The 16,817-nt window shown below is 40.3% G+C and overlaps 1 protein-coding gene across 2 annotated transcripts in view; it reads right to left on the bottom strand.

Annotated features, from left to right (window-relative positions):
- The window catches only part of fermt2 (FERM domain containing kindlin 2), an 80,399-nt gene extending 68,734 nt beyond the window's left edge, over positions 1–11,665 (bottom strand). For both annotated transcript variants that reach the window (XM_033988096.2, XM_055230982.1), the window contains exons 1-2: positions 11,341–11,665; positions 7,354–7,511 (exon numbers count right to left, since the gene is read on the bottom strand). In XM_033988096.2, the coding sequence (XP_033843987.1) occupies positions 7,354–7,510 (157 nt within the window). In that variant the 5' untranslated portion in view covers position 7,511; positions 11,341–11,665. The remainder of the gene's footprint in view (positions 1–7,353; positions 7,512–11,340) is intronic.
- Positions 11,666–16,817: the final 5,152 nt, after the last annotated feature.

The following is a 16,817-nucleotide window of genomic DNA, read 5'->3' as shown; positions in this document are numbered from 1 at the left end:
AGAGAAGAGGGAAGGAGAGAGAAGAGGGAGAGAAGACAGAGAGAGAAGAGGGAAGAGACAGAGAGTGAAAGGAGGGAAGAAGGAGAGATGACAAGGAGAGAAGAGGAGAGAGAGAGAGAAAGAAGACTAAGAGAAGATGGAGAGAGGGAAGAGGGAAGAAGAGGGGGAGAAGATGGAGAGAGAGAAAAGGGAAAATAGAGAAAAAGGAGGGAAGAAGAGAAGACAAGGAGAGAAAGAGGAGAAAAAAGGGAGAGGAGAGAGAGAGGAGGGAAAAAGAGAGGAAAAAGGAAGAGGCAGAAGAGGGAGAGGTGCGAAAGAGGTGGTGACACCGTGAACACGGAAGCGAGGGGGGAGGAAATAAGAGATAAAGATATAGAAGACTGAAGTGCGAGAGAATGGAGAGCAAGAGAAAGGAAGAGAGAAGAAAAAGGGAAGACAGAGGAGAGGGGAGAGAGAGAGAGGACAGAGAGAAGAGGGAAGAGAGAGAGGGGAGAGAGAGAGCACAACATGCCAAACCCTGGAAGTCATTTCCTGCTCCATCCAAGACTTTTATGGAATTTTAGCGCGAGGACTGAACGTCACAACAGGACCGCCAGAGAGAGAGAGAGAAAGAGAGAGAATCTGAGACCAGATTTTGTAATTCACACGCTTGGGATTTAACACATCTAAATAAAATCATACTACATACAATACAATGCCAATTTATTTTGTCTCTCCAATACTGTGGTGACTACTTCATCTCACAAACCAACTTGGAAAATCTGACTAAACAAAGGTCTAAAAGTCGAATTTGAGACACAACTTGAGTCATACTCCACAAATGCAACCACAAAAAGCTAGCTAGCATTTTAGTCAATAAAATTAAGCTACTGAAGTCCAAGTTAAGGCTACACTAATCATTTGAAAACAATTATTCAATGGCATCCACGCATGTTTGAGTAATTCAGCAATCTCTCCTGGGCCCTATTCAAACCCTCCTTGTGGTCAGCTGTAAGATTCTGTGCAAAGCTCCTCCCACAAGCCTACGTCACCCAGGCTCCCACACAACAATTCTCCATAAATATACAAAAACATGATACAAAACAATACACTACAACTTCACAAACCTGGTGGGATGTGCAGTAGTTTCATCAGTGGGATGCACACTGATTGTGTTGCACTTTGAAGGTGGAGTGACTTAGCGCTGAGAGCAAAAGAAGAGGGGACTCAGACCGCCAAAAACGAAAGTGAAACTTATAAAGCATGTTAATACGTTGTTTTCGGCAAATATAGCTTTTTCAAAACAATAAAAGGAAACATGGTGATCCCACTTACAGTAATACCCCGTAGAAATGTAATACCCCCACTTTAATGTACACCTAAATATTTTGAAAAGATCATTTACATTTTAAGGTGATTTGCTTTTTAAATGAAACAAAATTGACCTAAAACTAAAAATAAGAAAAATTATAAATGACATTATATGAGATTAGGGTCAACCTTTTTGTGAGGCGTTATTTTGCATCATGAGTCTTCATTTCTTTACATATCCCCAATCATTAGCTTAGCATTTAGCTACAGGAGGGATGAGGGGGTGATGCTGACTTTAAATACCGCTTCCCTGGAGAAGTATATGTAGCTGGATCAATAGCTAAGTGCCTCTCAGCTTTGGCCTTTTTAATCCATTATGAAGGGCCATGGACGGGGCATCTGGGACGACCCACAGGAAGGAGAGAGATGGGGGTAAACACACCAACACACACCGTACAGAAATCCATGTTTCAACGGGAACAGGAACTTGGACATCAGTAGATAAGGCAGGTCAGTGCTGGCCTTTCGAGGACTATAAGCCGGTATATGGACAGAAAACACACATAGACCTCGCCTGGGATCCACAATACACACTTCTCCAAAACTTTACAAAGATGTGAGTTGCCGGTTAATCTTCCAGAGTTCAGATGGGCGTGATTGACAGGTGGATTAGTCAATCAATTAGCCAAAACAATTATTGCTGCTTACGAGGAGAAAAAAAAAGACCTCACAAGGGACTGAAAAATGTCACGGATTTATGCAAAGAGCTAAACTTTATTCAAAATGATGGGTGACCAATGAGCTCCTTCGTTTCACATGTATCAGTGAAAATAACAAATCTCAATGGACAGTCGTGAGGTGCGACAAAGGGAGCGGTGACCAGACTGAAATATCGCAAACATACCTAAATACAATGATACTATACTATACTACTATACTAAAAATCCTCATGTACAAATTGTACTAGAATTCTGTTGTACTAACTACAACAGAATTCTATTGAGAAATGAAGGCACTTTCTATAGATTGGCCCCTATGTATTTTCAGCTATGAATAATTTAGATTTTGTCAGTGGTCGTGACATCATCCACGCGCCCACGACACCACATTTTGAAGGGCGATGTATTGTTGAAGTTAATATAGATGATAAACGATAATATTGAACCCAAACTATAAAGCAGAATTGTCCAAAAACTATTCTAAATGTACAAAATTAAAATTAAAAACAATCAGCTACAGTAAGTAAATAACAGAATGTTTATGAGTTCAACAGTCTACAGCTCAAATCTCATCATAGTACTAAAAAATAACCAAAAAATTCTCACCGGTGAAAGGAAAAAGTACACATTACAAACACTGACCCCTAAAAATACAGCGCCATCGGTCATGTACTGCAAGTAGATACAGTATTTATCATGACAGGGCTACATCAAAGCCTGCATCATTATAGAGATTTTGGATTTTGATTTATACAATTAGCAGTATTTGGCTTAGTTAGTGTGACTCGAGTCATTTGAACGCTGGGTCTTCTTATCTCTATGATTAGAAACATGAGGAGGATTAATTTGAAGTAGCTGGATTGGATTGGGTTCATATGACACATGTATGGCCCGGAAACCACCGCAGTGATATTGGTGATCCATCATGGTACAGACATCACGGCTCTGCTCCCATGACTCCCGTGACTAGTCATAGGGGGATGATAAGGGGATCCAAATATAAGAATATCATAGAAAAACTTAAGGTGAGGGTTACTGCAGGCCTGTGTGCGTCTACGCTGTTTGTACCATGGATGTATGTGTAACCCGAGGCTGCTGGTATGTGACACAGGAGCAGAGGTGTGACCACAGACACTAGACCCAATGTTCACTACGTCCAGACTTCTACCTGCAAACAGCAACGTCATACAAATCAAAACGTATGCTAAATCTGCAGCTCACAATATCATTCAAAACAGTTAAAAGTAACATCTGCAGTCTGTGGTCTTACTGCTTTTAAACCGGTACTACGATCACAACTGCAAATTTAGCTTGGCCATGTATTTTAAAGATTCAGACCTCCAGAATTTACTCACTGAGGCTGCACTAGCACTGATTCGTGATTATCCTGAGAACATAAACACCAATGACGACATCAAAAGCTTTGCCGTTATGCCCAATGTTTTTGTAATTAAGAATAAATCAGCATTAGAATTTGAAACTGTTTCTCTCATATCTACGGACATAGCTATGTTCCACAAGTTTATGGAATTTAAAAGTAAAATTTCACATAGCTTAATTTTGATACAGCCGGCACGATCCTATTTGTTCATGCAAAATTAAATAACTGAAAATAATCACTATTGTTTTAAATTGTAAATGATTTTGGACAGTTTGAAAGAGCTATTCCAAAGCAGATTCAGAATCTTTTCAATAAGCAGCTATACATCCCTTTCATTCATGGATTTGCAGAGATTCCATTTCATTTTAGCCATTTTCTGACATCTCTTAGCTAACAAAGTGTACACTGTGATACCGACCGCAGCACCAACTCCAAATCAGTCACATATTAAAGATCTGGTTACTTTTCATTAGGACAGAAGAAGCCTGTCAGTGTCCATTTGCACTAGAGATGGGACAGATTTGACAGATTTAATTCTGGATTTTACTTTGGATCAGACCTGGGCGACTGAGGGATTACACAGACAACAATAATACTATTTATCTTGATGAAAAAGGTTGACAATGATCAATCGTGGGTCATTTTATATAATCGTGATAATCGCCAACAAAGAAAATCACCGTTATATCACCAGAATGTGCAGGAAAAAAAACAACAACACATCGTCCGGGGCCCAGAATTGGACCCTCTTCCTATTAGTTTGTATTACAGGGGGGTGATATAATCGTTAATCGCAATTATTCTGGACACAATAATCGTAACACAAAATTTCAATATCGTCCCAGGCCTAATTCGCACGCACTCTACTATTCACCAAACTCTTTACATAAAACATAGAAGACCAGATCTGAAGTGGGCGAACCAATTCACCCAACAGCACTGCACACTTGATAAACTGAACAAAGACCTCAATTATACGGGCTGTCCAACAGGAGCAGGGCTGGCAGTGCGGAGAGGAACCCCGGAGTTGGGAAAGAATTCGGAGCATTCTGATAAAACAGCATGCGCACACAACAAGGCACTGTGGCGGCCTGGGATCGAACCGCCAACCACACTGACCTTTGTGCAGCCTCGGTGAAAAAGAGCGGTGTTGTGAGCGTCGGGATAGTGGAGGCCTGTGCACCGCTCCGACCAATTACGCCTAAGGAAGAAACACGTTCGGTCTGGCAGGAAGTCTGGAGTATGAGGGACGACACACGGCCCAAGAATGAACCTTCTACTTCCAGGTCTGAATGGGTCAATGTCATATGGAAGTAAGTACTTTTCTAAATGCATGTGGAGCGAGAGGGTCATTAGCATTAGCCAAAATGAGGCGTTGCAAAAAGCTAAGTGTAGTGTCATGGCGATAACAGCGAAAATGTTCTCATTTGATGGTCGCACAAGATGGTGATTTCAGGTGGAACAATCATTTTTGCGGGTCAATATTTACCGTGGAGACTTTTTTCTTAATACTAGTCTTAGTCTAACTTTTTATTTCCAGTTCTGCCATTAGATTTGAGCTGATGAGGGTCAAATAAAAAACTTCTATGACTCCCTATAGATACAAACTAACTACTAACTATTTGTTGCAGTTTGGATAATATGGTTAAAAACATTTAGAATAGTTTTTTGGGAGATAATTCTACTTTAGGTTTATTACATCAGTGGCATATATCGTTTATCATCTATATTTTCTTCAGCAATATATCAAACTTCAAAATGTGTTATCGTGACAGGAGTTTGCATGTTCTCTCCACGTCTGGGTGCGTTACTGCAGTTTCTACCATCAACCAAAAAGCGCACAATAAGGTACAATGCTCCAGCTAAGGTAGTGCGGACCAAGACTAGCTCAAAATCTGAAGATGGGTCCGAATGCGCTGAAGGATGGGTCAAATGCAGATGATAAAGTTCTCTGGGGACAATGGGGACACCTAAACATAAAGTGAGTACTTCAAGAAACAACAACAAAAACTACTCCGTATACTTCTAACTGTCCAAACAACATTCTCAGGACACCGAGGCAGTGCGCTATGCCAGTTGCTAGGTCGACAAAACATCGCATTTAAAACAACTCCAAGAAACCCACTGATCAAACAAACGATGCTGCTACTTAATAAGGACCCGCAACAACTGAATACACAGAGCTTTTTTCACAACTGCTCACAGAAACAACTTAAAATTGTCTTTCTTTAGACCCCACAGCATCCCACTGTCACTGTACCTCCACTGAGCCACTCTACATTCAAAACTCTATTCGAAATCTTTGGACAACTGCTGTAACAGGACAGTGGAGGTCAGAGGTCACAGGAAATGCATTTCATTTGCATTAGCCGCGAAGAGCACTTGAGGAGGAATGCATCTGCGGAGTCACACTCAAGAGCAGTTTAAATAAGGCTCTTAACACCAAACACAGCGCTGCTTCTGTCCACTTCAGAGACCTGGTGTGATTTAGGGTTCATTAGCGCGGTCGGTACTTTTTAAGGCTCAAAAATAATTTCAGTTTTGCATGTTAAGAAGCACAATGTGGTAGAATATGAGCAAATTATCTGAAATTTCGGGAAACAGGGACGAATATAGCGATGTTTCAGAGTTGTCAGGCTTCACCGACCCAACCCGCACTGGAGCGTCTGAAAAAAAACTGCCCAAACCTGCCTGTATGGCGAGGCTGGATTTTCCAATGTATTTATGAAAGTAGAGCTCCTCCGGCTCTGGCCAAACCCGACAATATATTTCACCCACAAAAGCTCTTAAAAAGTCGCATAGTTCCGCCGGAAAACCACGTCCCCGGCAACACTGCGATGTTCATAAATTAGCATTAGCATTAGCAGAAGTATTGATTAAACAGTATAAGTAAACATTTTCAACTAGCTGCAACCTCAATCTCATCGGTAAGTCTTTTTTTTAATCAATTCTGAACATTTTTTAAGGAATGCAAACTTCCTCACTTATTGCTCATGCATTGACATTTAGAGATTCCATTTTGGGCATTTTCTGGCGTCTGTTGTTGGACAAAGCTTACATTGTATTACAGCCCAAAGCAGCGATCCAAACGTATAACTCAAACTGAAAAAAGAAATACTCAGAATTCTATGGATACAGCTCGGTTTTATAGAATTGGTGCACTTTCACTGCACGTTTCAAATCATACTAATAAAAACACAACCACCACTGCAACAATGTTTAAGTAAACCATAGACAAAACTGCAAACTGGGCTATTTCTACATTGGATTGTGTGAATGTAGGGTTTAAGACCTGGGTTTGGTTCTAGTCCCGTACGCTCCGGTTCTAGTCCCGTACGCTCCGGTTCTAGTCCCGTACGCTCCAGTTCTAGTCCGTCTTAGCTCTAGTCTTGGCTCTAGTCTTGGCTCTAGTCCCGGTCGCTCTAGTCCCGGTCGCTCTAGTCCCGGTCGCTCCAGTCCCGGTCGCTCTAGTCCCGGTCGCTCCAGTCCCGGTCGCTCCAGTCCCGGTCGCTCCAGTCCCGGTCGCTCCAGTCCCGGTCGCTCTAGTCCCGGTCGCTCTAGTCCTGGTTTTGGTCCCAGTTTAATCCTAAAGTTGGCTCTAGCTATGGAACTATCCCCGGTCCGAGTCTTGGTCCGAGTCTTGGTCCGAGTCTTGGGTCGAGTCTTGGGTCGAGTCTTGGGTCGAGTCTTGGGTCGAGTCTTGGGTCGAGTCTTGGGTCGAGTCTTGGGTCGAGTCTTGGTCCGAGTCTTGGTCCGAGTCTTGGGTCGAGTCTTGGGTCGAGTCTTGGGTCGAGTCTTGGTTCTGGTTTGAGTCAGTCATTCTAATCATGGTCCTTCTAGTCCTGATTTTGATCCCGATTTAGTCCTGAAACAGACTTAGTTTGGTCTGGTTCCGATCCTGTCCCGGTCCCAGTTTCATGAGCGAGACATCTCTGTGATACATAAGCAGCAGCAGTAGTGTACCTAGCTTCTCAACGAGTTTGAGCATGACCCCTCCGATGTGGATCTCCCCGGTGACCCTGAGCGACACGTCTCTGTTCAGGTCGGTCACGTGCATCTTCAACTCCCACGTCCCGTCAGCGTAACAGCCGTCGGGCATCCGGATCCCGTCCAGAGCCATCCTGGGACAAAAGCAAAGGAGCAGTCAGGAGAGGGACAGACCAGAGGGACAGACCAGAGGGACAGACCAGAGGGACAGACCAGAGGGACAGACCAGAGGGACAGACCAGAGGGACAGACCAGAGGGACAGACACTGATGTTTTTTGGGTTTTTTTTGCTATTTTTAAAGGAGCTATACAGTTGTGTTTCAAGATTAATTTCACGTTTTACATTCTTCAATTGGCGTTAGCTTCATTCACACGTTTGAGTAACCCTTTATTATTAGTCCGTCTACATCTCCAAAGCTCAAAATGCTCTGTTCCACCTTGTGATGTCATGTAGTGGTAGTTTTCAAGTTAACTGCTACATTTTACCTTCAGTTCAGTAGAGATCGGCAATTCCAGGGTTGAAATTATCCAAATGATTGTAGTGACGGTGTACGGAGTTTAAAAACACAGTAGAGCACTTCCTGTATCACTGCATGACATCACAAGGTGGAACAGAGTGTTTTCTATTTGAGAGAAGAACAAAGCGGGGCTTGTGTGTGAAATATATGTGAATAAAGGTATGTTTTTGATGAGGAAACATAAAAAAAAACAGTGTAAAATGGGCTCTTTAACAGTTAATCTTATACCAGAAACCAAAGTACGGTAGTATTTCAGACCACGTACAAGTTGTAGTATCATGTTTCTTTGCAGAGGGCGTGTGATGGCCTTTGATTACAGTGTATTTAATTGTCATATTTCAATGTTTATGTTCAGAGCATCTTCGCCTTTGTAGTTTTGTTTTTTTTACCAAAACTATGCATTTACGTCTTACGCAAGAACATTACTCTATGTAACTGAAGTAACAATCATGGGTTTTTGATACTGCACTGTCAAAACATTGTTACATCCTTGGACCGCAACGTTAGTAGTGAAACAGTCAGTAATTAGTCAAACATATTGTACATTCAGATGTTTTTTTTTTTTAACATACATTTTTAACCAAATAGTTGATATATACTGAATAAAGGTTTGTCTGTGTAATCCCACAGTCGTCCATGTATGATCCACAGATTCTATCAACTGGACAAAAGTTTTAGAGCAGCAAAACATCTTCACCGTAGACTGTATTTATAAACGGACAGAGCTAACCTGCTGGCCACCGCGCTCCAAATAGGAAGTGGTCATGGGCGCGCTTCCGGCTCCATCGACTCCAGTTAACTTTAGATTAAAAAAAACTGTCACCCGTCTCTCTCACTGTCTTTTATTTTGCTATGAATAAATGTTTCTAGATACAGAATTTGCATTACTAACAAAATAAGAGCTTGTGTATTCCTTTTTGTACATTTGAACTTAATAACGTGATAAAACGTCTTTTGGCTTGTGTTATTGTCCATTTAGGGATTACGGAAATTTTAATAGTCGCAATTTTTCCGATTTGGTTGCGGCCCCGTTTCAACCTAGAGGCTCCTGTTTGCTGCCGTCTGCCAACTTCTACACACGATGGTGCAGTTCTTTTCATAAAGCATCAATTATGTTACATCAGTCGTGAGTATGGCCCATTACGTGTTTTAACGGCGTCTCTTTAAAACATGTGTTACTCAAAAACTAATGGAGCCGACAAACCGCACAAACCCAATACTTTCTTCTAAACAGAATGAGTCGTTTTAACCAAGAGCTTTACGTGAGGCTACATTCTGCTCGTAATCCCACATTCACCACCAAAGCTTTCTAAGGGGCTAGTGTTGCCATAGTAACAATCAAATTACATGTGATGGAAATACCTTAAAACATCTGGTAAATTTAGAGAATAACGCATTCTACGTCAATTCAACACGAAAGCGATAATTCAAAGTTTGATGTTTTCAGTTCATTTCTTTCTTAAAAGGTGCATTAAGTAACTTTTCTCGTGCAGGGTCTCACTCGTCGCCATGGAGATGCGATTGTTTTTGATGTTTAACTTTCGTATCTTTGACTGATTCGATTACACGTCTTTTTTTTTTTTTGCCTCTCCACAGATCTGACCTGTAACTTAGCCCGGTGTCATCAGCTACTCGTCTCCATGGAGGTGGACAAGTTTAATGCCATACTGTGAAACATTCCAGGAAAACTGATAGCAGACATAATACTAAATTAGTGGTGTCACGATACTAAAATTTCAAACTTTCGATTAGCATCAGATTTTTAATACTTCTGACAACCCTCGTCTCCATGGAGATAGGTCATTTTAAAGCTGTACCGTGAAACATGCAAGTAAAGCAATAATATCTCCATGCTGACCGGAAACGTTACGTAGCACTCCTTTAAGATTTCAGAAGGGAACGCTCAAGGGGACCATGTTGTTCTTAATACGATCTCTATACTAAACGCAGACATGAAATATGAACTAAAATGAGTAGGAAAAAAATGTCCCTAATAGACCACCGTAGTCCTGGAAAGCGTGGGTCAAACTTTCCAAGCAGCCGCCTCATTTGCATAGCAACCTCACGTCAAGACAAGGGCCAAACTTTGCACCTTTGTATTTAAACAGCTGTCTGCCATTTGAATACTTAACTGCTCAATGAAAGCCCGTAATAGTCTTCATGTAGGCAACGTGGACTCTGTGTAGGCCACTACGACACTGTGCAGGTAGGAAGGAGTATATAGGCGCTAAAAAAGTTCCATAGTATAGCATTAAAGGGTCCATCTTGCTCTATTTTCCCGCTCGATCTATGTTATAATGTTGTTTCCTCATCCTAAACATGGAGTAGTCCATCATAAACAAATCCTGCATATTTAAGCTGAGTTCTTCTCTCAAACTGAAAACACTCTGTTCCACCTTGTGATGTCATCGTGTGGTAATACAGGAAGTGCTCCACTGTGTTTTTAAACTCCATACACCTTCACTAGAATCATTTGGATCATTTCAGCCCTGGAATTGCCAATTTCTACTGAACTAAAAGGTAAAATGTAGCGGTTAACTTAAAAACTACCACTTCATGACATCACAAGGTGGAACAGAGCATTTTGAGCTCTGGAGATGTAGACGGACTAATAATAAAGGATTTGTGAATGAAACAAAACACAACTCCAGGTATGTTTTGGTTGAGTTAACATTATAACATGACTTAAAGCTCACAAGAGTCAATTATGCATAATACAGGACCTTTAAACTTACTATCGCCAAGGAAATAAGCTGTAGATGCCCCCAGTTCAAGTTTACAAGTCACACCAGTGGAGAGGCGAGCGAAAAACTAACAGAAAACACCAATAGACACAAGTTTGAGCTCATACTGAAGAACATTCAAGCATCAAACATGTGCATGGAGACAAACTGGAGACAATACAGTTACACGTCAGTAAAAATTAGGCAGTGCACATCAAAAACTGTTATTTTTACCATTCAAACTAACTTCTGAAACACAACTGTAGCTTTTGGCAGGTCTTGGGCCACTCTTTCCTCCACTCTGGCTATAAAAAAAACTGTTTTTCTAGACTTACTGCAGGCCTAAAGCTTTTAAGTGAAGAAGGGAATCAACTTATCCACCCAAACAACTTAAGAATCGATAGAAACAGCCAGTGCGCAACAATAATGGCGAGTGAGGCTGGTACAAGTCTGCAGCCTTCACCTGTTCCATATAACGGGAAAGCTCGCTGTCTTACAAATAGCACACACTGGAACCAATGCATTCCATTTTGCAAGCTTTACCCTGCGCTTTTCTGGGCCAAACATGTCAACATTTGCGGTTTAAAGCAATAAAACAACTGTGAATAAGTTTAAAATGTCACTAAAGTAAGCGTGCAGTGATTTTTTAGCAACAACTAGCCAGCAAACTCCTGCGCCGTTGTCAGATTTCACAGCCAAGCGACTTTGGGACGGAAACTCACCTTGGTAAAAAAGCTAAAAGACTAAAAAAAGACGACTAAAATGAACAAATAAGTGTCCCTCCTTTAGATCATGGGCGAAAAGTTGTGAAGGTGAGTGAAAATGGGAGTAAATCCACGAGAAGTAGCCGCCGAAGCGAACTATCCCAAACAGTTTTCCTGCGAGGCTGCGTCCGGGGCAAATGGAGTCGCCTCGCTCCGTGCGCCCTCCTCCCTCTCTCCACGCCTTACGTCACGACGATCCTCCAAGCCCACTTTTCCTTTCAAAAGCTACGATGGGAACGGGAATGCAGCCGGGAATTTTGGGGTGGAATTTGGCGTTGGGAGCGTGCGGTTAGAAGAGGAGCGCGCGGGGACGGCACTGCGCACGCGTCGATTTGGAGCTGTTTTGGAGAGGTGAGGTGGGAAAAAAAGTGAACTTACTGTGAGACAATAAACTTTTGGGGTGGAAGTTACGACTGGAAGTCTTATTTAGGCTAATTATTTCATTCATTCATTCATTCATTCATTCATTCATTCATTCACTTTATTTTATTTATTTATCTATTTATTCATTCTAAATTATTTATTCATACATTCATTTTATTTTATTTATTTATCCATATATTTATTCATTCATTCATTCATTCATTCTATTTTATTTATTTATTTATTCATTCATTTTATTTTATATTTATTTATTCATTCATTCACTTTATTTTATTGATTTATTTATCTATTTATTCATTCTAAATTATTTATTAATACATTCATTTTATTTTATTTATTTATCCATATATTTATTCATTTATTCATTCTATTTTATTTATTTATTCATTCATTCATTCATTTTATTTTATCTATTTATTTATTCATTCATTTTATTTTATATTTATTTATTCATTCATTCACTTTATTTATTTATTTATCTATTTATTCATTCTAAATTATTTATTCATACATTCATTTTATTTTATGTATTTATCCATATATTTATTCATTCTATTTTATTTATTTAATCTTATTTTATTTTTGAATTTCTGTGTGTGATAATGAACCTTACAAACCCCAGTAGGTCTGTGTATCTCTTGGCCAAAAAGTAAACTCTGGTGTGTTTATTGCACTGAAAAGCATGTGTCCATACTGTGAGTGTGCTTGCCTTTCCACAAACCTGATCCTTATTTGGCCCAGAGTAGGACCTCTTTCTGCTTGTTTCCATAGAAATATTGTTCCTCTGGCTATAATCTCCCACAGTATGACATAAAACTTATCTGTCTGTGTGTTAGTTCATTTTTACTAATTTTCCTCCATTTTAAATTCAGAATATTTTTGTTTATACATTTTTTAAGGGTTTGTTAATTAAATTCATGCAAGATTTTGAAATGTAATAAATAGACCTACATGAATACAGCTCTACTGCTCCCATCTGCCATCTAAGATCCAGTGATGGCAAGAGTACTGCAAATCTGTACTCAAGTAAAAGTACCATTACATGGTTAAAATGTACTCAATTACAAGTACAAGTACTGCTGCCAAAATGTAAGTAAAAGTAATCTTCATGCATGAAATAAAATACTAAATACTACCCAGAGTACACAGCAAAAGCCGAAGTTAAATCTGTCAACTGGACAAATCGTTGTAGGAGTGAAGTGAAATGGATCTGAACGACTGATTACATAGACTATACAGAGTACTCAGACTATACAGAGTACTCAGACTACTCAGAGTACTCAGACTATACAGAGTACTCAGACTATACAGAGTACTCAGACTATACAGAGTACTCAGAGTTCTCAGACTACTCAGACTATACAGAGTACTCAGACTATACAGAGTACTCAAACTACTCAGACTATACAGAGTACTCAGAGTACTCAGACTACTCAGACTATACAGAGTACTCAGACTATACAGAGTACTCAGACTATACAGAGTACTCAGAGTACTCAGACTACTCAGACTATACAGAGTACTCAGACTATACAGAGTACTCAGACTACTCAGACTATACAGAGTACTCAGACTATACAGTGTACTCAGACTACTCAGACTATACAGAGTACTCAGACTATACAGAGTACTCAGACTACTCAGACTATACAGAGTACTCAGACTACTCAGAGTACTCAGCGTACTCAGACTACTTATAGTACCCAGAGTACTCAGCGCACTCAGACTACTCATAGTACTCAGATTACTCAGATTACTCAGACTACTCAGAGTACTGAGAGTACACTTAATGCAATTTTAGAAGCATTTTCGATCAGACTTTTGTACAAAACTTGATCAGTCAATAAGTGTAAAACATTTTAAACTGTAAGAATTCAAGTACAAGTCCAGGTTTAAAAATTTACTCAAAAAAGTACAATTACCCTAAAACTTGATTGCACTTAATTACGGTAATGTGAGTATTTGTAACAGGCTCTCGGCACAACTGCACCTGGCAACCTCACTGTTAACGTCACTACTTCATTTTTTTGCAGAGTTATGCTAAAATTTATAAATAATTGAAGCTCAGGCAGTGGACAAAGAGCTGCAGGTGGAGGTCACTGACAACATGTTGAAAACTACACAAATAATTATGTACATATTTACTTTGTATATTATTATTATTATTATTATTATTATTATTATTATTATTATTATTATTTTACTTTACAAATTATGCTGAAAATCTTGAATAAAATAATAAAAAAGATAAAAATAAATGAAATGAATACGTCACTGAAGTATTCCACATATAAAAATAATTGGTTAGTCTTTATTTGAATTAATTTGAATTTTAATGGGTTGATTTATGTTTTAATAAAAGTGATGGTGATGTTGTGCACAGAGCCTTTCCACCTTTGCTGATACTCACTTATTAGATTTATAGTATTTAGCTGAAATCCAAACACGAGTGTCTGTGTAGCAGTAACACGAGTCCTTTTTAGGCAGCAGATCTGTGTCCTCAAACGCCTCCGCTCTTCCTCACTCCGGTCTAGACTTTCAACAGCTCCCATTGTTAAGCTATTGGTCATACACGACTACCTTTACGATTATTCCAGATGCCCTGTCCTGTTACAGCCACCCACACATTTAACTAGACTGAACCGTGTTGATTTTGCTTAGGAACAAAAACAATGACGTCAGGTGGGATTTGAACCAGCGAGCATCTGGTTAGTGGGTGGGCGAGAGGATATCAGTTTGAAGTTGCACACATTTTCGCAGTTATATAGATAAAGACGCAATGTGTAACTTTCCGGAGGTGGACATGTTGCCTACAGGATTCCACGGAAACGGAAAACCAAACTTCAGACGATCGCGTTAGCAACAGGTTTGATTGACATTGACTGTTGCTAAGCGCCCGCTCCCTAATAAAACAGTGGGAATGGGCGTGAACCTTGAACAGCCTCGCTCCGGATTGGCTCTTTGGTTGCTATGATACTCGCAGTCAGAATTCCCAATTGGTGTTTTTCAGATTCTATAAAGTGGTGATGTTTTTCCTATTGATTACATTGTACTTTGTCATGAAATATCTCAAAGGTAAATTCAGAAATGTTGAATCTAATGATTTCTTTCAGTGACTAGTCCCAAGAACTCACTTTATTACAATAATTTTAACAATATCAGTTTTATCTGCTCCTATAACTGCTCCAGCCTCGATGAGCTTCATGTGACTGAAGACAAACTCACTACTACTACTACTACTACTACTACTACTACTACTACTACTACTACTACTACTACTACTACTACTACTACTACTACTACTACTACTACTACTACTACTACTACTACTACTACTACTACTACTACTACTACTACTACTACTACTACTACTACTACTACTACTACTACTACTACTACTACTACTACTACTACTACTACTACTACTACCACTTGAAATACTTTTGCCATATCAGGTTCTCCGGTTGAGCTCAGACTAAAAAGCTCCTGTCTCCTCTTTTACAAACGTCACTGTAGCCAAGGCCTGTCCAAAAGACTGTCAGAGCCATGAATCACCTCTCCTCTCTGCTTCTCTCTCTCTCCCCCCTCTCTCTCCTCCTATCTCTCCTCTTCTCTGCTTCTCTCTCTCTCCTTCTCTCCCTCTTCCTCTGTCCTCTTTCTCTCCCCCCTTCTCTCCTTCTCTCTCTTCTCCTCTCTCACCCCCTCTCTGCTTCTCTCTCTCTCTCTCGCTCCCCCTCTCTCTCCTCCTATCTCTCCTCTTCTCTGCTTCTCTCTCTCCTTCTCTCCCTCTTCCTCTCTCCTCTTTCTCTCCCCCTCTCTCTCCTTCTCTCTCTTCTCCTCTCTCACCCCCTCTCTGCTTCTCTCTCTCCTCCTCTCTGCTTCTCTCTCTCGTTCTCTCTCTCCTCCTCTCTCTCCCCCTCTCTGCTTCTCTCTCTTTTTCTCTCTCCTCCCCTCTCTCTCTCTCCCCTCACTCCCCCCCCCCTTCATCTCTCTTTCCTTCCACTCTCTCTCCCCTATCTCTCCCCCCTGCCCTCTCCTCCCCTCTCTGTCAGACCCACCCCGCCCTTTCTCCCCCCTTCTCTCCTCCCCTCTGTCTTCCCCCCTCTCTCTCTCTTCCCCTCCCTCTCTCCTCCCCTCTCTGTCTGACCCTCCTCTCCCCCCTCTCTCCCCCCCCCCCCCCCTCTCCCCCCTCCCCCCCTCCCTCTCTCTCTCTCTGACCTCCTCTTCAGTGTTTGGCAGTTCACCCATTGCCTTTTATAGTCTTTTAATTGCACAGTAAACTGTTGAGGCGAGATGTGAGATAGTGATAGTACTGCAAATACTACTGCAAATACTACTGCAAATAGTACTGCAAATAGTACTGCAAATAGTACTGCATGTACCCACATTTAGGACCAAGTTTCCCCGTTGCCTTTATTTGGGTAAAATATTGGAAGTTTTTTGTTTTTTTTGTTTTTAATATACTTATAAGCTCTAATATTACATAATGTCTAGGCCTGTTAACAGCAGCGGTGGATGAAGTACTCAGCTTAGATACTTAAGTAAAAGTATCACATGAAAAAATCTACTTCAGTAAAAGTATTTAAGTACCCGTTTAAAAAATTTACTTTTACTTTTTTCTCTTAAAGTATTTCACTGGTATTTCTCTCAAATCACATGAAAAATACTTTTTACTTTTCAGCCCAGTTAAAAATGGAGTGGAGTTGAAAGTACAGATATCTGCTCTCACATGTAGTAAAGTAAAAGTAAGAAGTATCCATTGTAAAATGTGCCTAAATTCTACTTACAGTACTTTACTACCTTCCACCACTGATCAACAGTAAAAATATTTCTGCACAAATGGTTGAGCTCAAAGTGAGGCCATAGTCAGTAGGACGGTGCCCTCTTGTGGTTGGAAACAGAACTGCAGGTTATGATTCATTATTTATCATAGTAATGATATATAGTATTGATTTTAAAGGCACTGTACCTGATTTTTACTCTTACAACTTGTAAAACATCCATTTTAAATGCTTTGCAGTGGTCCAAAGTTATTCCTCACTGACCTTATG

Source organism: Periophthalmus magnuspinnatus, chromosome 22 (genome assembly GCF_009829125.3).
Source record: "Periophthalmus magnuspinnatus isolate fPerMag1 chromosome 22, fPerMag1.2.pri, whole genome shotgun sequence".
Lineage (NCBI taxonomy): Eukaryota > Metazoa > Chordata > Actinopteri > Gobiiformes > Gobiidae > Periophthalmus > Periophthalmus magnuspinnatus.
The sequence above is the reverse complement of the archived record's forward strand: the minus strand, read 5'-3'. Positions and strand labels throughout refer to the sequence as shown.